Raw genomic sequence first — 23,462 nt, forward strand, 5'->3', positions numbered from 1 at the left:
GGAATAAGTGGCATGGGAATCAGATTTAAGTCAGAACCAAGTACTGCAAGATTAAATATTGTACTGAATAATGATTTAAGAAAGCATACACATTCCTTTTTCCATCACACCCCTTTGTATTAATTATAATATATAGCAGAGAAACAATTCCTCTACAAATTTTCTGGTCTTACCCAAGTGAAAATGTGCAAGAATCCTGGATGCAGCAATTCTTTTGAACAGAATACACATAAAAGTCAGAAGAAATAGTTACCCATACCACAAGACCTTTGATTAGTAAGATCATTCCAGACCCAGTGTTTCCATGCTTGGATGATAATGTTAAGACTACTGGAGCAAAAATGTTGATAGGAAAGTAAATTAGTACAACCCCTTTGGAAGACAGTATGGAGACTCCTCAAAAAAACCAAAGCTACTCTATCATCCAGTTACACCACTATTAGATGTTTTTTCTGAAATAATTTAAGTCATGATACAATAAAGGCACCTATACCTTCAGTCATTGCAGCAATAGCAGTATTCAAAACAGCCAAGTGATGGAAACAGCCCAGAGGCCCTACAACTTACAAACAGATCAAGAAAAATATATATGTATGTATATATATATGTAATGTAATTTTATTCCATTTTAAAATGTCATTTGCAAAAAAAGAGCATGGACTTGGAAGAAAATCATATTGAATGAGGTAAGCTATGCTCAGAAAAACCAAGAGTGCCTATTTTATTTCATGTGTGGAAGTTAGAGCTAAAATATACACATACATGAAACAACTATAGGGTCATATGCACACGTACATCCTAAAATAACTAAAATATGGTATATGCAGAAATGTCCTTCCATGGTGTAACCCTTTGAACAATGAACAGTTTAACAGTTGTTTTGACTCTGAGAGGCATCTATAATGGGAGATGTGAATTGAAAGAGGAATTGTGGACAAATGCAACCATAATATTTGATACACATACATGGAAATGGAATTAGGAAGCTTAGAGATAGGATTGGTGGGAGGCTGATGGAAGGGGTGATATTTGAAGGTAATATTTCTTTGAAAGGCATAATCAGAAGCAGCATGAACAATAATATGGAAGGCAAGATAACTTAGCAAAGGTAGAATGAAGAACTAAGAAAAACTGAAGACTTCATCAAAATGCTTAAGAAAGGATGGAGAAAAGAGTGAATCCACAACAAAGGCCTGTTTTTAAAGAAACTTTAAAGAATGAGAAGATAGAACATGTATTCAACCTTGTTATTCAACATGTTATGCAACCTTGTGCATTTATTGTGACTAATGGGTCACAGGAGTAAAACTGTTTTTGGAAGTATGGTCTTAATGTCTAAATAAATCATCAATAAAAAGAATGGGAAACACACACACACACACGACTACTGGTGCAGTGTATATGGGAATTTCTCATTTCCCCACTTATTCTTTTCCCTTTTCTTTCTTACTGGGGTTTGAGTTCAGAACCTTTTACAGGCAGGCACTCAGCCAATTGAGTCACACTTCTAATCCTTTTTGTATGTATTTATGTATGTATGTATACATGCCAATTCTGAGGCTTGAACTCAGGGCCTTCCCTTGCCTTGTGACTTTATGCTCACAGCCAGTGCTTTTTACCACTTGAGTCATTCCTAATAGTTCAGCTTTTTTGCTAGTTAATTGAAAACAAGTCTTGTGAACTTGTCTGCCTTAGTTCTCAACCTCCATTTAAAATCTAGCTAGCCCAGCCTGCTTTTCTTTTGGGGAATAAAGATCAGTCTGGGCCTGCCTGGCCGTGATCCTTCTTACAAAGAGGGTCTGAGACGCCCGGTAGTGGCTACCACATCCAAGGCTTTGTTTTGAAAGGGAATAGGGATTTCAGGAAACATTGCTGGGGCTACTGGCCTCGAACCCCGACGCTCCCGGTCTCAGCCTTCAGGGTAGCTAGGATTAAAGGCATGAGTAACTGCGGCTAGTAACCCTCCGTGTCTTCCTGCCAGCCGGTTAAGCCCCTTTTGGGCCACATTAGTGCCTCGGGGTGGGGGGGGCAGGGAGTAAGGCTAGGGCTGTGGCGCCGAAAACAAAGTGTGGGACGCGGGAGGGTCGGACGAGGCTGCTCGAGTCGAAGCTGGCGTTCTGGGTTCTGGTTAGGGTGGAGCGTCTCTCAGGCCGGAAGAAGGGTGGGGTGGGGCCTGAGGGACAAGAAGGAAGTGAGCGGCGCGGCCGGCCGGGTTATACGCTGCGCAGGCGCATAGAGAAAGCTGGTAGTGCCGTGCGCAGGCGCGGTGCGACTGTGACGTCACGACGCTCATTAAGGGCAGAAAAGTCGGGCCTAGTATTCTGCGGCTGCCAGCGTTGGTGGCCCTGCGTCGTGTCTGGCGCCATGTTCGGTTCCAGCCGCGGCGGTGTACGGGGCGGGCAGGACCAGTTTAACTGGGAAGATGTGAAGACTGACAAGCAGAGGGAAAACTACTTGGGTAACTCGCTGATGGCCCCTGTGGGCCGCTGGCAAAAGGGCCGCGACCTCACCTGGTACGCGAAGGGCCGCGTACCGTGCGCGGGGCCGAGCCGCGAGGAGGAACTGGCGGCGGTGCGGGAGGCCGAACGGGAGGCTCTGCTGGCAGCGCTGTGAGTGTCCACGGGCCGCGGGGCGGGACGACGAGGACCTGGAGCGGGGCTGGAGGCGGGGCTGCATGGCTCTTTGGGCGGGAGACCGCTAGGTGCGGCTGACGCTTGCCTCCTCGCTTTCTCAGGGGCTACAAGAACGTGAGGAAGCAGCCCACCGGCCTGAGCAAAGAGGTAAATCGAGGAAGGGGTCACGGGGTCTGCAGGGTTGGTAGGGTCGGTCTGTGCCTGCCGAGCACCTCTTGTCCTCTTCTACACCCGCAGGACTTCGTGGAAATCTGCAAGCGAGAGGGAGGAGATTCGGAAGAGAAAGGCGTAGATCGGCTACTGGGGCTGGGCAGCACGAGGTGCGGCGGATCAGGGAGGGATAGCGGGACGGGACAGTTGTCCAGAGCCGTTCTCACCGCCTTGTCTCTGCAGTGGCTCAGTGGGCCGTGTAGCGCTGTCACGGGAGGATAAGGAAGCTGCCAAGCTGGGGCTGTCGGTGTTCACGGTAACCCTCGCCTGCTCCCAGTGTACTGGGATCCCTTGATGGGTGGGCTCTAGTGGTACCGGGGCTAGATTCCCTGTAGTCCCTTTGTGACCCTCTCCATAGTGCACCTTCTTTTGCAGCACCACCGCGTGGACAGCAGCAGCCGAGGTTCTTCTCCAGCAGCTGCCAAAAGGAAGCCACGCATCGAAGACAAGGCGGAACCTGGGTAAGTTGACCTGAGTAAGCTTAGGAGTAGCTTGAGGTCCACAGTACCCAGTCTTGAGGATCAATTGGGAAATGGAGCAGTTAAGAAATAGCCAGAAGCCTAGGTTGGCACTGTCACAGATTTCTCCCGATGTGTTCCATATTTACATAACCTACCGGCTGCTGCTGGCCAAACATACAGACCAGTACTTGAAGAGTAGTCCAGTAAATGTGGAGCTAATGTTAAGCCAATTTAACTAATGTAAATTTTGAGTCACAAGCCACACCTAAGTCCTGGCTACCAGTGTACAACATGAGGCTGTGGACATGCCCTGATGAGTCCTTACTAGAGGGCAGGAGGCTGAGGCTCTTTATTTCCTCTTGTAGTGATGAGAGCCACAAGAAAAGCAAGAAAGAAAAAAAGAAAAAGAAGAAGAAACATAAGAAGCATAAGAAGAAGAAAGACAAGGAACAGAGAAAGGAGGCTGAGTCTACCTCCTCATCTCCCTCTCCTGCCTGGTAGGCCCATGCCCAGCTCTGCTCTACCTTGGGGAGCTCTGAAAGAAGGGCCTCTAGACTTAGCTAGGCCTGGACAGGGTGCTCAAGCAACTCTGAGGGCCTGGGACAACAACTGAAGCTTGGCTAGGCAGGGTGAAATGCTGCTCAGCATCTTTCCTCTAATTGTCTCACTATCCTTGTCTCCAAGGCCTAGACGCCAGCGGCATGATTCCGACTCTTCTTCCCCCTGCTGTAAAAGAAGGAAGTGACATAGCAGGGACTGTGGAAAGAGCCCATCCCACAGACAGCAAGCAGAAGGGAGGCTGTGATGACTGAGTGGGTGGAGTGATACCCACCAGAGCCCTGGGTGTTCTCCGCCTGGGACCTTGCTCACTACATGATTGGGCTTTGTGGCTGCTGTGTAGTTCCCACCCTGATTACCTACTGACCTGCCTGGGGGAATCCCTCCTGCCAGGTGAAGCAAGTGGCTACTTTCTGGAGTGACCCTGAGCCTTGCCTTCAAGGTCTTGGGAGTTGATGTCTGGCTGCTGGGTGACAAGAGGTGCTTCTTGGAGGAAAATTCTCCAGGTTTCTTTTGATCTGGGTGCCTGCAGAGTCCATGAGGGTGGTACTAAGATTCATCTGCCTAGAAGGATCTCGCAGAGATTAGACTTCTGCCTGCTCTGCAACGGTTCAGGCCTAAGAGCTGTGACCAAGTGTGGTTACTTTTCACATTCACTTTGTACCTAAATAAATGTATTTTAAAAGTAGAGCATTATCTCAGAGTGGCAGGATAATGTGGAAGGGTAGTGACCTGGGGCCCATGGGTAAAGTCTCACATTTACAGGATAGTCTTAGCCTGAAAGTGATTGGGGGGGGGGGTGTGGTGTGATACTTAGGTTTGAACTTCTCTTTGTGCTTTCTAGACAGGTACTCTAGTTTGAGTTGAGCTCTGTTTTTTAACTATTTTTTTATCTTTTCTTTTTTGGTACTGGGGATTGAACCCAGTATGTTGCCCTTGCTAGGCAAGCGCTTTGCCACTGTGCCACTGAGCATGTTACATCCCAGCCTGAGCTCTGGTTATTTCTGAGATAGAATCAGTATTATGCTTCCTGCAGTAGCTGGGATGACAGGCACTTCCCTACACCTAGCTGTTTGAAGTCTTATGAACATTCTTGCCCAAGGCTAGCCTGGAACCACAGTCTTTCTGATAGCTACTTCCCCTTTAAGTTCTGATGTCTTGTGATTCCTACTACATCTTGTGCAACCAGAGCAAGCCTCCGTCCAGTGCCCACCTGAAAATAAAAGCCTATCAACGGGGCTGCCTTTTACAAAAGGCCAGATGGTCTAGGTTGAGCCTGTAAGGGCAACCATGGCTTGAAGCGCCTAAGGCCCCAGGTCCCCCTCCCAACCCCCTACCTAACCCAACCAGCTCCTGCCCGAGTGCTGGACTGGGCACTTAACAAAGTGTGTTCATGGGCCTAGGCATAAAGAATAGAAAACAGGCTGTATTCCTAATGGTGTGTTGTTGAATTATTTCATTTCTGACTCTCAAAACTATGAATGCTGTGGTCCTGGCAGATCCTAAGTGTCCTTTGAGACCTATACTATGGCTTGCACACTGACCTATGCTCTGAATGTGGGTTGCTTTTGAGTGGAGACTGACATTATTTTAGACACTGTCCTGGGGGGTGATGGTGATGGAATGAATGTCAGTCTACATAGGTGCAAGGGTGTGGGGGAACAGGGAGATACTTTGACCTGCTGGTGGCTATTCCAACCTGGAGACCCGTGTGCTGCCATGTCAGTTGCTCAGTATGTGTATACACAGTTGGCACAAAGCTGTGGTGGTCAGTGGCCCTGCTAAGGACAAGGGTAGGGGGAACCACAAGGGGAGCCAAGGCTCCCACAGCACTCCAAACTCCGGACCCTGCCACTTCCCCACACAAAGTGAGATGGACCATTCTTCCACAGTGGAAGTAGAATGTGCTGGGTTTTTTTCCATGCAGAGGCCCAATCTAGGAAGAAGTCCAAGGCTTGGAGGCCAGCTACCTGCTATCTAGGGTGAAAAGGCCCCACTGGCCTCTGTTTTCGTTTTAGTAAGCAGCCTTGTGGCAGGGACAGGGACAGTGACCCACTGACAGCCCATGAAATAGTTGAGACTTTATTCTAATAGCTATAATTACAGTGCTTGTTGAAATGAAAACTGAAAACAAGTATACAAAACAGTTGATTACTAATTGTGTATTGAAAGCAGTAAGAGGTTCCACAACACCAAATAAACCAGTTCTGAGGTTTTCTCAAGATAAATTTAACAGCTCCAGCTTCTTCAGTGTTTATCAAAATACAAAAGAAAAAAAAGTAGAGGTCGTCTTTTTCGATGGCAAATCGGACCCTTGCAGGCTGAGGGAGGAAGCTACTTCACACATGGAGATGGGGGTGCTCTGGGACTGTGGGTCTGGAGTGGACCAACCCTCCCAGCTTGCAGACTCCTGCTGGTTAGACCCAGGCCTCCAGCCAGCACTTGGAGCAGGCGCAAGAACTGGGAACACGGGCTGCTGCTAGGCCACAGGCCCATCAAGGATGAGGCCATGCCCTGAGGCCCTGCAACGGCCCCTGCCAGCCCCTAAGTGACCATGTGAGCACAAGTACAAGCACAACGCGATGGAATGCAGGTGATCCAAAGACAGGCGAGTCACGGGGGGCTCTACTGTGACCATGCAGCGGATGGTGGTTTGTTCATCACCGTCTCCTGTTCCCACGGGAACAGCTAGCTGATCTGATGGACTATCATTCAGGCGGTTACTGCAAAAACCTACACTAGGCATAGTCTCCCTTCTATGTGTTCAAGTGTTCTGCTTGTATTTTTAACTATTTTAAAAAATGCACTGAGTTCGGGTTAAAAACCAACCACCAAATGGATTCTGATACTGATCTACAGCCCATTGGCTCCTGGAGACCAGGTGCCCACATGTCCAAATCTCTTCTCAGTACTGACAGTAAATTGATTCTCTTTTTACAATAAAAAAAGCTGAGTAATATTGCATAGGAGTACCAGAAACTGCCTCAGTGGAAACAGAAACTATTTACATTAAATAAAAACCTGGCTGCAGGCTGTGTCTGCACATGTACAGCACGGTGCGATGCACACTGTGACCAACCCATGGAGACAGCTTCTGGCACTCAGGACCACAGAGTCGCACGTTTGCCACATGAGAGGAAAGCGGAGGGCGGAGAGGAGGAAGTGAGGGGGAGGGGGAGTTCTGGTTCACTTCTGGTTCCGGAGCTGATTGGACAGCCAGTCCAGTCCTTCATAGAGCCCATCCCCGCTGGTGGCACAGGTGGCTTGAATGTACCAGTTCCTGTGGCGTAGAGAGTGCAGCCCCAGCTTGTCTGTGATTTCAGCAGCATTCATGGCATTGGGGAGGTCCTGGGGGGAAGGATGGATCAGCAACAAGGGCCACCAGCAGGCTGTCCTCCCCCCCTCCCTGACAAGGATGCCTTTCGGGAGAACCCTGCTGGCACTTACCTGCTTGTTGGCAAACACCAGGAGGACAGCATCCCGAAGCTCATCCTCAGCCAGCATCCGCATAAGCTCTTCACGGGCCTCGTTGACACGTTCTCTGTCATTGCTGTCCACCACGAAGATCAAGCCTGCAAAGTAGCCACATGACTGCATATGTTCAACATTCCCCAGCCACCCAACCCACAGGCCATAGAACCAATGCCAAGAATTATAGCTGCCTCTTTCTGGCCATGGTATTGTAGTATGGCTTTGTCCTGGAGTCAGCAAGGCCATGGGACTTGACCAAGAGGCTGACTTCTGAAGGAGGCTGATTAAGTATAATCTAGAATGAAGGCTTTTCCCTTACCTTGGGTGTTCTGGAAGTAGTGGCGCCACAGTGGCCGGATCTTGTCCTGGCCACCCACATCCCACACAGTGAAGCTGATGTTCTTGTATTCAACAGTCTCCACATTGAAACCTGGGGGCAGGGTTGCAGCTGAAGACCCACTGCACCTGGAAACCCAGGCCCAGCCCCCACCCCTGCTGCAGTCTCAGCTCAGCTTCTCACCTATAGTGGGAATGGTGGTCACGATTTCACCCAGCTTCAGTTTGTACAGAATTGTTGTCTTTCCAGCAGCATCCAGGCCAACCATGAGGATGCGCATTTCTTTTTTGCCAAAAAGGCCCTTGAAGAGGTTTGCAAAGATATTCCCCATGCTTGTGGAGAGGTGGAAGCGACACTGGCCAAAGACCTGGATGGAGAAGCAAGGTGTCTCAAGTATGTTTTGTGCTGCTAGTGTGAACTCTGTGGCAAGTCAGAGCCTATCCACCCTAGACTCCTCTGTCCCTTCTCCTGAAATCCTACACAGTTCCCAAGAGACAGAGGATCCCTATGGCTTCATGTCCAGCCAGAGAGGAAGCCATAGCACAAGAGTCTCCTAAATTCATTTGCCCCGCAGTTAGCAAGCTATAGAATGTAACCATAGCCATGCTCACCCACACTAAGTGCTGGCTCATTTACTGTCTGAAAATTGTGCATTCTGGAGATATGTGAGAACTTCTCTATATGAAACAGCTTTTCACAGGTCCCAGAGGAACCACTTGACTCTTCGGCGTACCAGTAAGCAAGAAGGAATCATACCTGGACAGTGGGGGAGCAGAGGGGACACACACGGACATGGACACACACACACACACACACACACACGCACGCACGACTGGAAAGCGTGTCATACTGTCAGACTCAGACCACAATGTTTCTATCATAACAGTAGCACATCAAAGGGCAAACCCAAGAAGCACTGTGGTATCATGCCATAGGCAATGGGGCAGATGTGGAGGCAATAATCCATGTCAGGCAACCCAAACAGCCAGGGCCCCATGAGGTATAACAATAAGGCCCTAGTAGCACACTTCCTGAAGAATGTACACACAAGGCATTCTCCTGCATGAGCTCATACACTGACCCACGTCAGCCAACTAACAGACCAGAAATGCTGGGGGCATCCATCAAGTCAGTTGTCACTAATTCATTGGAGCCTTATCTGAAGCTGTTAGGGCCTCTGAAAAGACACTAGGCCCTGGGGTCATCATACAGTAGGTGGGCACTTTCACTCCGTCCAAACCGACTTTTATCACTTTCTAAAATTATGACAGAAAATCAAGACTGCTAGGCTGGGTGCCTGTAATCCTAGCTACTCAGGAGGCTGAGATCTGAGGATTATGGTTCAAAGCCAGCCCAGGCAGAAAAGTCCATGAGACTTATCTCCAGAAAACCAGAAGTGGCACTGTGGCTCAGGTGGTAAAGCACTAGCCTTGAGCTAAAGAGCTCAGGGACAGCAGCCAGGCCCAGAGTTGAAGCCCCACAACTGACTTAAAAAAAAAAAAATCAGACTGCTAGCACCTAATAGTAAAAATAAACAATGGAAGTATTGTAGCCTTCAAAAAGAAAGTTATGTGAATATCTTATTTTCTGTGCTGCCATAACCAAAGATCACATGACAGGTGGTTTATCAACAAGGAGACATCAAGTCCAAGACCATAGCCTGTAGGTTGGATGTCTCTGTGTTCTGTCCTCTACAGGAAAGGAATTTATTGTCTTAGTCTGGTGAAGAACCACAGCATGATCCATTGCCAAAAGCCCCTCATGGGGCACTAATCTATTCATGAGGTTAGAGCCTTGTGAAACATACCTAACATTATTGTACTCAAGTCCAACTTCTCATATACCAAATGGGGAGTACATTCTGACCATATCCTGTATTTCAACCAAGAATATTAGGAGCCATGCATCCAGACACCTGCCTGTAGCTCCACACTGCCACCCTCCTCCAGTGTATGGCAAGAGGCATTCTGCTGATGGTCATTATCCCTCCCTCCCCTAACATCTTAGGACTGCATTACAAGATGAACGTTCCTAATTGGTCACCTCCAACTGCAGTCAAGCGCACAATACAGAGAAGCCAAATCTTCATTTTCCGGTACCCATATGGTACACTCTTGTCTTGGTCAGTGGGCCAGGCCCAGCTGCCTTGCTGGTCTAATGCCCCTTTCCCAGATGTGACCAGAGGAGTCCTTTCACACTAGTCCCAGTGCCCTCTGGACACATCTCACAGTATCATATTCAAAAGATTACACTATTACTAAAGTTTTAGTAGATTTTGTTATCATGGCCCTCCAAGGTGCAGAGGACTAGAGTTTCTATAGAACACAGTAGATTAAAATTACTTCCCAGTGTACTCCTGAATTTACCATCCAAAGGAATAAAACCTTTGGAAAAGAGAAAAGGAGGGAGACCCTTCAGACCCACACAGTTCACCTTTAAATTCATATTAATTAGGGATTAGGGAAGACAAACTAATTTCAGCACCAGAAGGCCTCTTATGTGCACATTTCTTGAGGCTCCCAGAAAAATGGTGACCAATAATATCCAACCAGCCTGCAAGTAGCTGCATGACTACGTGTGTGATACCCACAGCCAAGTGTGCCGGGCCCAGCTTGCAGCCCTATAGACAGAAAGGCTGTGAGAAGCACAGTGACCAAAGCCTAGAATCTCTAAAAGGGAAAACTGCCACACAGTTAGGTGAGAGAACCAGGATGGGAGGAACCTCAAGTCTCAGGTTTAAGATACAACCCCTTCGTTGCTCCTAGGCCCACCCAGCTGTCCAAAGCAGACAGTGGTCAGCACTTCTGGTCTTGGCACTCCAGTGCCATTCCAATGGAGCCCAAATGCCAACTACTGTTTCTATAACAGGCCCAAATCCAAGAGAACCTCTACAGTGGTAGAAAAGCCTAGTGGGTACAACAGTAGATGCCTAGCCCAGATGTGGTTCACCTTTCCTTCACCAGAATCCTGCACACAAGTTAAACCTGCTCTTCAGGTTCTTCTGCATTACTCTATTAGGAAGCAGTGAAAACAAGATTTCCCTAAAAGTCTTCTGTTTGTGTGGTCTACAGCCCCAACCACAGAGAGGCTACCTCAGGAAGAATGATAAAACATCCATCCAGGTTAAGGCCAAGGTAGGAGAGTAACTCAGGCTTGCCAGACTTAGACTTCACCTTGGGACAAGAAAACTCCTTCTGGAAAATTGTGTTCTTGGTGAGAACAAACAGAGGACAAACACATGGGTGGCCTCTATCCTAGTTGTTAATACTACACAAGGCTCTGTGGAGTAAGGCCTTCCTGGGGATACCAATTTCCAGGAGGCAACTTAGCTGCATGCATAGCTGTCCCACAGGGATGAATAAGTGGAACCTGACTGGGGTTTAGCGGCTGAAGAGGAGCCTGACAAACAGCCCACATCATCTACTGTTCTTCAACACAAGCCTCAATGATACATACCTCTAAGCACAAGCTAGATAGCCTCCATCTGTATCAGACTGTGCAGAGGACCAAGCTCAAGTACAATCCCCTCAAAATGTTAGTGCTACTATGACAGAATTTCACTAGTAAGACAGGTTTTCCATTTTTGGCTGCTGACTTAATAGAGCCCTTGATCCTTCTGAAGAGGACTCACACATTCTACTTGAATGAGAAATTGGTAACATTAGGGGGAGGGGAAGGGGGAATGAGGGAGGAGGTAACAAACAGTACAAGAAATGTATCCAGTGCCTAAGGTATGAAAATGTATCCTCTCTGTACATCAGTTTGACAATAAAAATTAAAAAAAAAGAAATTGGTAACATTAATTTCTTCCTTTTTCTATTTTTGTTTCATTATGAACAAATTCAGTACAATGTAAGCTAATGCACTTCTAAATTTACAGATTCCTAGCTACTAAGGAAGCTGAGATCTGAGGATTACCATTCTAAGCCAGCGTAAGCAGATAAATCCAAAGGACTCACCTCCAATTAACCAGCAAAAAGCTAAAACTGAGGTATAGGTCAAGTGGTAGAGCACCACCATTGAGTGAACAGCCAATGGAGAATTAAGAGGCCCTGAATTCAAGCCCAAATACTAGCACAAAACAAAAAACAAGCCAGGGGCTGGGAATGTGGCTTAGTGGTAAAGTGCTTGCCTAGCATGCATGAAGCCCTGGGTCTGATTCCTCAGTACCACATAGGCAGAAAAAGTGGAAGTGGCTCTGTGACTGAAGTGGTAGAGCACTAGCCTTGAGCACAGAGTGGCTCAGGCCCTGACTTCAAGCTCAAGACTGGCAAAAAACAAAAAATAAAAAACAAACCAGGAGTGGTGAATGCCCATAATCTCAGCAACTCAGGAATCAAAGGTAAAAGGATTAATCAGGTACAGATGTCTCAAGCCCTTAAACTTAGGCTAGTTAAGAAGCTGAGAGTGAAGGATCTCAGTTTGCAGCCAGCCTGGTCAGGAAAGTCCTTGAGACTTTTTATCTCCAATTAACTACCAAAAAGCCAGAAGTGGTGGTGGTATGACTCAAGTGGTAGACCACTAGCCTTGACTGTACCTCCCACACTGCCTGGGGGGCTCCCTGCCCCCCAAAAGGTAAGAGGATTATATTATTATGAAGGTAGCAGGAAATCCAGATACAAGAAAAACAAACTAAAAGCACAAGCAAAAGGACTGGGGGTGTGGTTCAAGCAGTAAAGTGCTTGCCCAGCAATCAAGATGACCTGAGTTCAAGCCCCAATACTAAGGGATTGAACTAAGAGCCTCATTATCTCCTTGGACTTTCTTATTAATAGCTGGCACTGTACCACTTGAGCCATGCCTCCAGCCCAGCATTTTTTCAGTTAGAGATGAAATCTTGAAGACTTTTATGCCAAGGCTGACTTCAAAACATGATCCTACAGGTCTCAGCCTCTGTAGCTAGGATACAGGCATGAACCCAAGTGTGTGTGTGTGTGTGTGTGTGTGTGTGTGTGTGTGTGTGTGTGAATCCAAGTGTGTGTGTGTGTGTGTGTGTGTGTGTATTTTTTAAATCCTTAGCAAACCAGGTGCTGGTAGCTCACACCTGTAATCCTAGCTACTCAGGAGTCTGAGATGTGAGGATCATGGTTCAAAGCCAGCAAACCAGGTGCTGGTAGCTCACACCTGTAACCCTAGCTACTCAGGAGTCTGAGATGTGAGGATCATGGTTCAAAGCCAGCCCAGAGAAAAGTCTGTGAGACTCTTATTTCCAATAAACTACTCAGAAAAAGCCAGAAGTGGCACTGTGGCTAAAGTGGTAGAGCTCTAGCCTTGAGCAAAAGAAGCTAAGGGACAGTGCCCAGCTCCAAAGTTCAAACCCCAGGAATGGAAAAAAGAAAAAAGAAGGGTTCTTAGCAAAGAGCAACTATTTCCCAACAGTGGCAGACACAATATACAGACTATCTGTTATGTAAAAGCCTTATTCCTCTCCAAAATAAAAGGCCTGTAACTTAAAGGGCTCCTCTACTTTCACGTGATACAATTACATGTTAACCTTTGTGTACATTGTTTTTGTGCAACACAGGATGGAGCTTGGTTAGTCATAAAATCTCAGCACATCATATGCACTTCAGCCAAACATTTGACACTTCTGGGTTTGACATTTTGCTATAACTATTTCCACTATGCTTTATCACCACTTCACAAAATTTAAGAGGAAAACAGAATGTGCTGATCATGAGAATGGAGACAGGCACACCTGAAGTCGGCAGCAGCACTGTGACAAAAGCATGACTCAACCAGCCTGTTCTTAGGACTAGCCCACGATTTTCTGTGCATACAATCAAGGAGGGAAGGAACATGACAAAGAACCCACAAAAGCACTCTAGAATCACTTTCAAGGTGTCTACAGGGACTCAAGAGGCACCAAAGCCAAGTCTGCAAAGATTTGAAGCCATAAAAGGCCCAAACTCCAAGTCTCAAGCCCAGTGCAGCTGTCACACATCTGCTGCAGGCTGCTTCCTCACAGTTGGTATGTTAAGGGAGTGGCTTTACCTACCAGATCTAATTTGTCAGTGAGGTGATTAAGGTGAAATCCTTAAGTAAGTTTGTATGTTGACAGAAATGAGTTTCACTCTTGTCAGCTGCATTTTTGGTCTATAGTAACTTTTGCCAAAGAGCCTTGTCCACTAATTGCATTTTTCTATTTTGTATTTACCCTTACTCATATTTTCATTACTGTTTTATTTATGTCACTGTGTATTTACTTTTTTTGGGGGGGGGGGAGGAGACGACACAGTGATGGGCTTGAATCCAGGGCCTGAGCACTGTCCCTGAGCTTTTTTGCTCAAGGCCAGTACTCTACTACTTTGATCTATAGCTCTACTTCTGGTTTTCTGGTAGTTAATTGGAGATAAGAGTCTCAAGGACTTTGCTGCCTGGGCTGGCTTCAAACTGCAATCCTCAGATCTCATTCTCCTGAATAGCTAGGATTATAGGTATGAGGCACCAGCACCTGGCTTGTTACTATTTTTTAACATAACTGTCCAAAGAATACTTCACCAAACAGTCCATGAACTCTATGTGGGCAGTTCTGTGAATTAAATGACTTCTGATTGGAGCTATAAAAAGGAATTCATGAGAAAAACAACTTTGGGACTTGTGGTGACTTGTTCTAGGGCATGCAACAGGAACATCTCACTCCTTATCTCTGCATACATCCTTGAGGCAGATGCTGGTTTGCTTGCTCAGTGTCACGCTGTTCTCTTAGTCACAGAACTTGGATTTGCCCAAAATTGGATTGTTCCTGGGAGCTGGGAATATGGCCTAGTGGCAAGAGTGCTTGACTCATATACATGAAGTCCTGGGTTCAACTCCCCAGCACCACATATATAGAGAACGGCCAGAAGTGGCGCTGTTGCTCAAGTGGCAGAGTGCTAGCCTTGAACAAAAAGAAGCCAGGGACAGTGCTTAGGCCCTGAGTCAAAGCCCCAGGACTGGCCAAAAAAAAAAAAAAAAAAAAAGGATTGTTCCTGGGCACAAAGGCCTTTCAGAATAAAATCCACATTTCCTTCCCTTTCCTGCATTTCATACCTTCAGTGGACAGAGGAGACTGGGTCCTGTATCTGTACAACAGCACCTAATGTTATTAGGACTTTTGATGTTCAAATGCAACTAAGCGTCAAAGTTCCACCAGTGGGGAAAAAGAAGACAAATGTCTAGGGCTAGGGCTAGTGGTGTAGCTCTGAGATTACCTACTCACTGGCTAGAGGTCACTGGCTAACTGTTTCCAGCACCACATACAAAGCAACACAAACAGGCATCAATCCCAAAATAAACTGAAGTTAGCAAAAAGCACAATAACATCACAAAGATGCAAGTGAGAAAATACCCGGAAGTCAGGGGACGGGGCCAGCCCAGCCCAGCCCAGCCCAGCCCTACACTATGGACCTTGTCACCAGTGTGGTCAGCAATCCTCATACCTCAGGATCATCAGCACGGGGTCACTCTGGTACTTTTAGGGGAAGTGCCCTGTCCTGATTATCCTGTGACTAGAACCTCAACTCCTTATGAGGCCCAAGGTTCTAGGCTAGTCAATACTCTTCACTCCTCATCCTTCTCAGGCACACGAATAGTGTTCATTCATGTAGTGAAATCACTCTCTACAGACAGGTGTAACTTAACATCACAGAATGGAACTGAGGGAGGACAACTAAGACCACATATCCATTTTCTACCTTGAAATCCACTGAACATTCATTTGCTACTAATACAGGATCCCAAGCCTCATTAAGAGGCCTCTGCCTACAGCAATAATGAGCTGCAAGGTCTCTGCCTTGGTGCTTCTCACAGAGGGTGGGCAGGCACACACCCAAGTTATCTACCAACCTACTGCCCGTCCACACTCACCACCACTACCTTTGGGCTTAGGAGTAGCTCTGAGTAAACAGGACAAATTTCTCTTGTGAGGGAAAATCACACCAATTCACCTTAACTATATGCTTCCCTCAAAACACAATGAGCTTTCTTCCCTACACAAGTATAGAGTCGAGGGACCCAGTGTCCTAGGGGCACCTTTCATACCCTGGAAGAAATAGGGAACTAGAAGAGCTACTGGCTGGTGGTGCTTTCATAAAACAAAACTTCCTGTGGCTTTTCCTCAAACCACTCATATTCAGAGCTTTCTTTGGAGTTTTCCTAAGTGATAAAGCCAATACCTACAACACAATTATTTTGAAAAGGAGGGGGAAAAACAGCCCACTTTTGAGACTTGCTTTTTGGGAGAAAAGTATGTAGAAGAGGAGCTGTCAATAGGTTCCTCAGCTCTGGGGTAATCTCACCAGGTAAACACTCAAGAGGGACAGGGATCATCTCCATCTCCAATCCCAGAGAGCACTTGTCCTCACTGAACTTGGTGTTCTCCTGGACATGATCCAGATCCCCAGCAGCCTATGTCAGGAAAGCCTTTCTGCATCTGTAAATACCTCCCCCTGGATTCCAGATAGCTCTCTCTCTCTGCTACTTTACCTTACTCTGAAGGGAGAGGAGGGGCCCTACAGGTGATGATGATGCCCTCATGCTTCCATTTCCAACTTTTCCACCCACCATCTCAAACATAATGCCAAGCAACTTCCTCCCAGTTCTTCATACTAGAACACTGAACCCTTCCCACCACTCCTTCCCCCTTTGCATTGCAACAGTCCAATGCTTTGAGTCAACAGCTAACATACAACTGTGGAAACCCCATGAGCTGCCCCAAAAATGTTACAGGGAGATAAAGGGAAGTGACTTCTACTGAAACTTGCATTTCAGTGCTGGCTCAGCCTCAAAAGAAGGGTGGTTGAAGAGGTGCACCAACAAGGCCACTGGGGCTACTGTGAAATGACATGCCCCCCCTAGAAACAGAAATTAGCTCTTGGTAAGTTTCTGAAGAGAACAAAATACAATTGCTCCTGACTTATAAGGCAGCTGCATTTCTGGAACTCAAAACATCTGTTAAAACTGTACCAAAGAAAAGTTTTACACTTATATATGAAACAGACAAGGAAGACTATCACAAAAGGAGTTTCCAGCTCCACGAAAGCTATACAAATGCATTCCTGCTACTGCCACTAAGTGTCAATACTGTCTCCCAACCTGCAAGAGCAAATATGCTCCCACAAAATTAAAAATACCTTTTCTAGGGGCTGCACAGCCATTGCAGGGACCATAACCACATGCTAGCAGGCATCTCATCTTCATGCGCTGCTGACAGAAGGTCTCCAAACCCAAATAGCATACCCACCCACTGCAGGGTCCTTTCTCCAATTGTTTCAGACCATTTTGAGAAGCCTTTGGTCTCTCCCTCAAACCCACAGATACTTCATTCCATCAAATCTCTGCTCAAATGTCACCTATCAAGAGGCATTCTTGCCTTCCCTCTGAGGACAGATGCTCCTCCAGCAATGCAGCTTTTATGCATCACACTATGTGGGACCTCCTACCCCATCTTCTCCCACTACACTTCTCATAAGTGACTCACTATCAGAGGACAGTGATAGTTAAAGAATATTACCAGGTCCTTGGTATCAAAAAGATGACATAAACCTGCAGATAGACTATTTCTAAAAGCAGTCTATCAGGAAAAAAACCTATGGGGTCAATAATGAATGTGGCACCATTTTAAACTATACACAAGGATGGCTCAGTCTGAAAATTCTTGAGCCTGTAACAATATGGAAACCCACACACATGGAAAAAAAATAAATCCATGAAAGGCAAAAGCCAGCATCCCCATAGGTTCAAACACCCACAGGAGAGGGCAAAGTGTATGCCAACAGCAAGAATACATTTCCAAAACTGGGTGCTGGTGGTTTACGCCTGTAATCCTAGCTACTCAGGAGGATGAGATCTGAGGATCGTGGTTCAAATCCAGCCTAGGCAGGAAGGTCAGTGAGGCTGTTATCTCCAATTAAACCAAAGAAAATAGAAAACTGGAATTGGTGCTGTAGTTCTTTGTGTTAGAGCGCTAGCCTCAAGCAAAAGAGATCAGGGACAGCACCCAGGCTCTGAGTTCAAGCCCCATGACTGACAAAAAGAAAAAAAAAAATCAGTTCACCTCTCTGATAATTTTCAGAATCTGCTACCATACCAGACAGAAGAGAAATGCTGTAAAGAAAGGCTGTAAATATTTAAATACTGTGAAAGAAAGGCTATTAAAGAAAAGGCTGCAAATATTTCAAGGAAAATTTCAACACCAAAGTCGTAAAAAGATACAGCATTAAAAAAATAGTCTAATGGGTTTAACTGGTGAAAGCTACCCATCTAGAAGAGACTTCAGAGGAAAGCACATCTTGCTCTGCCTTTATTCCTACTCTTTAGAAATCCATTTCTTGGCCATAATCATCTGAACATACAGACAGGATACAGCTCTTGTCGAAATACATTCAAGAGCTGGTGGCTTACGCTGGTAATCCCAGCACTCAGGAGGCTGAGATCTGAGGATCACAGTTCAAAGCCAGCTTGAACAGAAAAGTCCTTAAGACTCCAGTGCCCAAAAAGCCAAAAGGAAAAGCACAGCTCAAGTGGTAGAGTATCAGCCTTCAACAACAACAAAAAAGGCTCTAAGTTCAAACTCTAGCGTTGGCACAAAACAAAAAAGTTTATATTTGACATCCACAAAAAAGGAGTTAACTATTTTATATAGAGTCACATACCATAGTAAGCCCTATGAAAATAAATCCTAGTTTGCTCACATTCCATTAAGGAGTAAAACATTTTAAACAATTCTTATTAGAAAGGTTTCAAACCACATACTTACCACTTCCTGAAAGGTGCAGGTATAGTAGTAACCCAGTCTCCCACTCAGTATACTATACACCAGTAGTGACCCTCTAGAACTCAAAGAGGTATGGGAAAAATATTTGCCACCTAAACTTAATCCCGATTGCTATGTTTGCAAAAATATGCCTGTCTAGATGGGTATGGTGGTATATAGCTGTAACACCAGCAGTCCCTGTAACCCAAAGGTTGAGGAATGAGGATCATTAGTCTGAGGCCACCTTGGGCTACATAGCAAGTCCATGTATCAATCAATCAGCAAATAAAATATCTGCCTGCCTTTCATGCTTTCTTCTGACTCTTTTCTTGTCATATAAACTTTTCCTGTTATTAGGACTTAAAAGAAGTACCACTCTTTCCTGTCTGTTGGCTATCAATAGGCTGCCAAGTCTTGTTAACTCTAAGTCAAAACTAGAAAACAGGATCAGAAGGGACACTGTGGAAGTGGAGCCCTAAACAGATAGCCTCACAACTCCTCTACACTGGAGGACAGGACTCTAGGTGAACACCTAAGATCCTCCTGAGAATAAAGGACTTGGATGTATCTGTACTAAACTACGCAACTAGTTTACCAGCAAATCAAGCCATCTGACCCACCTGAGAATGCTGAACTACCTCCCAAAAAAAGATAAAGCTACACAGGTCTCACCTATGCACCACACTGGTACCTCAAAGCATTTATAACTACCACTCAACAGGATATGAACCCAATTACTATGCATACCTGCAACCCTCACTCTCCCAGACATCCATCCTTTTCCTCCTAGTAAGCAGGTCCAATTTTTCTTTTCCAGTGCTGAGGTTTGAATCCAAGGCAAGAGGGGGCTGGGAATATGGCCTAGTGGTAGAATGCGTGCCTCGCATACATGAAGGCCTGGGTTCAATTCCTCAGTACCACATATATAGAAAAGGCCAGAAGTGGCACTGTAGCTCATGTGGTAGAGTGCTAACTTTGAGCAAAAAGAAGCCAGGGACAGTGCTCAGGCCCTGAGTTCAAGCTCCAGGACTGGCAAAAAAAAAAAAAAAAGAATGAATACAAGCCAGGCGCTTGTAGTATGCTCTCAGCCCTTTTTTGCTTTAGTTATTTTTCAGGCAGAGTTTAGAGTTTGCTCAGGACAGGCCTCAGGCAGACATCATCTTACCTACAGTCTCCTTCTTGGCTAAGATCACAGGATTACAGATGGGTACCACCATGCCTCTTCCTTACTTACTGAGATGGGGGAGGGAGTGTCTAACTTTCTGCTAGGGCTGGCCGCTAACCACAAATCTTTGCCTACCAAGTAGCTGGGGTTATAAGTATGAGCCACCACACCTAGCCCTTAAATCTTATTTGGATATAGCACACACAATATGACAAGTTCCTATATAATTAAAAATTCTAACAGAGAGGAATTTTTATGCAGTTCTCCCAGCTACTTCTAACAGGTAAGTACTTTATTTCCTTTCACTGTCCCAATTTTATGAAGGCAAAAGACCAAAGGAGAGAATGTCCATGAGAAGTAAACAGGGACAGGCCATGAATGTCATAGCAAGCTGAGGCCAGCTGGGGTCTGACCATCTGCTCAGTGGAAATCCGTATCTCTTGGAGGAATTTTCTGAAAAGCTTGGTAAGCAGAGCTTGTGACTAAGAGCAGATTTAAATCTACACAACAGGGCAACATTTTAACTTGAAGAATCAGGTGGGGGAGGAATCGATTCACCTCTCTAACCACAGTTCTGTGCTATTCCATGAACCTGAACAACAAGTTTTTCCCGTTTGGTCTACTCTACAGCTAAATGACTTGGGGGTCAACTCAACAGTTATGGTCCATATTAACTTTACCTCTAAAAACAAATGCCAAATGTCCTTTCCTGTACTTTCAAGCCTGTATGGTCTCAGGTACAGGCCACTTGGTAGGTGAAGATGACTCCATATCTTCTCCACACAGTACTGTGCAAGAAGCACAGAGAACTTGTTGACTATATACTTTATTCATACACGGTTGTACTCTATTTTGGAATTATCCACTCTCCATTTTTCTTTTTCCTTGCCCCTCATTCCCCATTGACTACATGTTTTTTAAACCAGAACTGTAAAAAGCACAGAACTAATGGCCCTGAACACATCAAACAAACATTCTGCCACTGGATTATATAGGTAGCCCAGTTATTTTTTCCCTTTTATTCCACAATGAGTAGCTATGTCAGATGTTATCCACACCAACTGTCCTAAACATTGTGTATGTGTGCACCTGAGTGTGTACACACACTCCACTGTGTTGCTAAGGCTTGAACCTGAATACTAGACAAGTGCCTTGCCATAGTTACACCCCCAGTCTGTATACAAACACTCCCTTTGTTATCTGCTTCATGGGCAAGAGCATATTGCAGAGTTCCAGGAAGTCAGTCTCATTTTCAACAAGATACCTAAGGACAAGTGATAGATGTTTCCCTGTCCTACAATATTAAACAAAAAAACCTTTATAGCAAGAAGAAAGCACACTTATGGCCAACTGGATTTGTGACCTGCACCTAAACCATGCAACTCCTTTCAATTTGGGGCTGAGTAATACTGTGCATTTCATGTCCTCACAATTTTTGCTACTTGTGTTGGTGTTGCTGAAAACTCAGTTCTGCATGTTAGACAATAACCAGAGGCCCACTGGGACTCACACACACACACACACACACACACACACACACATCACAGAAACCCACTAGCTTTCTGACACACACACACAGCAGAAAATACCAGCTGGCAGGAAAAACTGATCAGAAACAAGAACTATAAACCTGACCAGTACAACACTGGGAGTGGCACCTGCTCTGAGGCTCTCTCCACGGTGACTTCTAGGATCACACAAAGCAGTAGCTTTGGAAGGTTGTCCCTTTCTTTCCTTATTCTATCTATTGGGATAGAATGGGATATGCACTTAGTACTTAGGTACTGTACAATGGCCCAGCAAGTCTGGCACCCATGATCAACCAATGTCAATCAGAGCAGTGCATTGGGTCTGCTCTGACCAGTGGCTGCTCCACACTAAGGTTAAAGATTTACCAGCTCAGAAGAGCCCTTCTAATCTACCCTGAACATCAAGGAAACCACCCTGGAGATGAAGACCAATCAGTTCTCCCTTAGGAGGCCACCAAGAACTGAAGTGTAGATCTCAATTCAAATATCACGGGGGATAGGGCAATTAAAATTTTTAAGTGCAGACCCTAAATCCAGTCTCAATGGAGACTAAAGAGGGGCACCCCCGACTCTCACTGGGGTCCGCCGATACTCTCGTACGATTCGAAACATCTTATTCAGCAGCTCAGGGTCCCTGCTCGCCTACCCTCTCTCTCCCCTTCCCCGCCGAGAGCGTCTGTCCTCCGGGGAAACAGAAACTAACTTGGGAGGCGGAGGTGGAAGCCATCGATACCTGAGTGACCTTGACGCCATCTCGGGGCCGCCTGAGCCTCAGTTTCCCCATCCCCGAGGCCAGCGCCGTGCAGAGAAGCTACAGGCTCGCCCTTCATCAACTAGGAAACTCTGTGGCCCCCAGCGGGGCCCGGTAGCCCACACCCCTCCACCCTGCACCAAGGGTGTGAAGCCTCGGGAGGGGTGCGTAAGCCGAACAGAGAGAAGGAAGCCCCGGCTTCCTGAAGGAGAGCCCGGCGTTCAAGGTGGATTTCCGGGCTGTAGCAGCAGCAAGCTGGAAGGAGAGAGGCCCGGTAAGCTGCAGGCAACTGCAGGGCCTGAGGGGTGTCGCGGATCCTCCCCGCCCGGCCGTCCGGCCCCGACTCTGGCCTGGCCGCGGCATTGCCTGGACCCCTGTGGTGGTTGAGAGCCCCCGCGAGCCTCTGGGCGCCTAGCCTGCCTCAGCCCTCGGCCTCAGTCCCTGGTTCGGCCCTCACCCTCACCTCAGCAGCAGCTGCTCCCAGCCAGGCGTTGGTTTCGCTCCCACAAGATGGCGGCGCTGACGGCAGCCACGTCAGCGCCTGCGACCGCGGGGCACACCGGGAAAGGGGCGGGCATACTGGGTGGCCCGCCCATTGCACGCTCCGCGCATGCGCACGGACTCCAAGCGGGCCGCAGGGGAAGAAGCAGAGATGCCCCGCCCCCCGGATCCTAGCCCTGGCTAGCGCACCCTCACCTGTAACCTGAGGGGGCGCCCTGGTGGGGTGTGGCCTCCGAGTAGGAGAACAGTGCACACATGCCTATTTGTCTTCTAACCCATTTCTCAGATGCGGAGACTGAGGTCCCTTCCCGTTCTCCGTGCCCCTGGCGTGGCAGTTAGGATAGGAAGGAAGTGTCAGCCCCAAGTGGCTGCGATGTCCTCCTGCGGAGCCCCCAAGGTCTTTGATTCTCTGGCTGTGCTCTGAGCATTGTGGAAATAGATGCTGCTAAAGATGTCCAGGGGTCGCAAATGTGGCTTAGTGGTAGAGTGCTTACCTAGCATGCATGAAACACTGGGTTCCATTCCTCAGTGCCACATAAACAGAAAAGGCCAGAAGTAGGATTGTGGCTCAAGTACTAGAGCACTAGCCTTGAGCAATTGAGGCTCAGGGACATTGCCCAGGCCCTGAGTTCAAGCCCAAGGACAGGAAGGAAGGAAGGAAGGAAGGAAGGGAGGGAGGGAGGGAGGGAGGGAGGGAGGGAGGGAAGGAAGGAAGGAAGGAAGGAAGGAAGGAAGGAAGGAAGGAAGGAAGGAAGGAAGGAAGGAAGGAAGGAAGGAAGGAAGGGAAAAGATGAGGAAAGTTAGAAGGAGCTCAAGATCAAGTGTCAGGGAGGGCTGGGAATGTGGCTTAATTGGTAGCGTGCTAGCCTTGAGCAAAAGAAGCTCAGGGACAGTGCCCAGGCCCTGAGGTCAAGTCCCAGGACTGGCAAAATAAAATAAATCAAATGGCGGACACCCTATTTCTCCACACTAGCCTTAATGCCGTGGAAACTGCAGTGGCTAGAGCAGACTCTTATCCAACCCTCAGAACTGACAGAAGGCAGGAGGCACAAAGTCTGGAATGAGGACAGTGCTGCCTGGGAAGGGTAGTCAAGGTGGCCTTTGATGAGGT

The 23,462-nt window shown here is 46.9% G+C and overlaps 2 protein-coding genes across 3 annotated transcripts; one reads left to right on the top strand and one right to left on the bottom strand.

Annotated features, from left to right (window-relative positions):
- The first annotated feature begins 2,045 nt into the window (after nucleotides 1-2,045).
- Nucleotides 2,046-4,550, top strand: C11H1orf35 (chromosome 11 C1orf35 homolog). 2 transcript variants are annotated; one of them, XM_048357916.1, is made up of 7 exons: nucleotides 2,046-2,609; nucleotides 2,735-2,780; nucleotides 2,871-2,953; nucleotides 3,027-3,099; nucleotides 3,202-3,304; nucleotides 3,670-3,801; nucleotides 3,989-4,550. In XM_048357916.1, exons 1-7 carry the CDS (start codon nucleotides 2,365-2,367, stop codon nucleotides 4,114-4,116), a joined length of 810 nt encoding a protein of 269 aa, XP_048213873.1. In that variant the 5' UTR covers nucleotides 2,046-2,364; the 3' UTR covers nucleotides 4,117-4,550. The 2 variants fall into 2 exon arrangements, with proteins under 2 accessions (XP_048213873.1, XP_048213874.1); XM_048357917.1 differs by having other exon boundaries at nucleotides 2,051-2,609; nucleotides 3,219-3,304.
- Nucleotides 4,551-5,928: 1,378 nt separating this feature from the next.
- Nucleotides 5,929-22,434, bottom strand: Arf1 (ADP ribosylation factor 1). Its single transcript, XM_048357920.1, has 5 exons — nucleotides 22,314-22,434; nucleotides 7,854-8,037; nucleotides 7,653-7,763; nucleotides 7,310-7,434; nucleotides 5,929-7,210 (listed from the first exon to the last, which is right to left on the bottom strand). The coding sequence occupies exons 2-5, from the start codon at nucleotides 7,999-8,001 to the stop codon at nucleotides 7,049-7,051; spliced, it is 546 nt and encodes a 181-aa protein (XP_048213877.1). The 5' UTR covers nucleotides 8,002-8,037; nucleotides 22,314-22,434; the 3' UTR covers nucleotides 5,929-7,048.
- Nucleotides 22,435-23,462: the final 1,028 nt, after the last annotated feature.

The sequence above is a fragment of the Perognathus longimembris genome, chromosome 11 (genome assembly GCF_023159225.1).
Source record: "Perognathus longimembris pacificus isolate PPM17 chromosome 11, ASM2315922v1, whole genome shotgun sequence".
Classification (NCBI taxonomy): Eukaryota; Metazoa; Chordata; class Mammalia; order Rodentia; family Heteromyidae; genus Perognathus; species Perognathus longimembris.

Excerpts from the sequence above, each read along its gene's own strand:
- C11H1orf35 (XM_048357916.1), top strand. The coding sequence starts at position 2,365 with ATGTTCGGTTCCAGCCGCGGCGGTGTACGGGGCGGGCAGGACCAGTTT. Across the intron at positions 2,610-2,734 it reads GAGGCTCTGCTGGCAGCGCT|GGGCTACAAGAACGTGAGGA; the intron begins GTGAGTGTCCAC and ends TCGCTTTCTCAG. Across the intron at positions 3,802-3,988 it reads TCATCTCCCTCTCCTGCCTG|GCCTAGACGCCAGCGGCATG; the intron begins GTAGGCCCATGC and ends CTTGTCTCCAAG.
- Arf1 (XM_048357920.1), bottom strand. The coding sequence starts at position 8,001 with ATGGGGAATATCTTTGCAAACCTCTTCAAGGGCCTTTTTGGCAAAAAA. Across the intron at positions 7,764-7,853 it reads GACCACCATTCCCACTATAG|GTTTCAATGTGGAGACTGTT; the intron begins GTGAGAAGCTGA and ends CCCTGCCCCCAG. Across the intron at positions 7,211-7,309 it reads TGGTGTTTGCCAACAAGCAG|GACCTCCCCAATGCCATGAA; the intron begins GTAAGTGCCAGC and ends CCTTCCCCCCAG.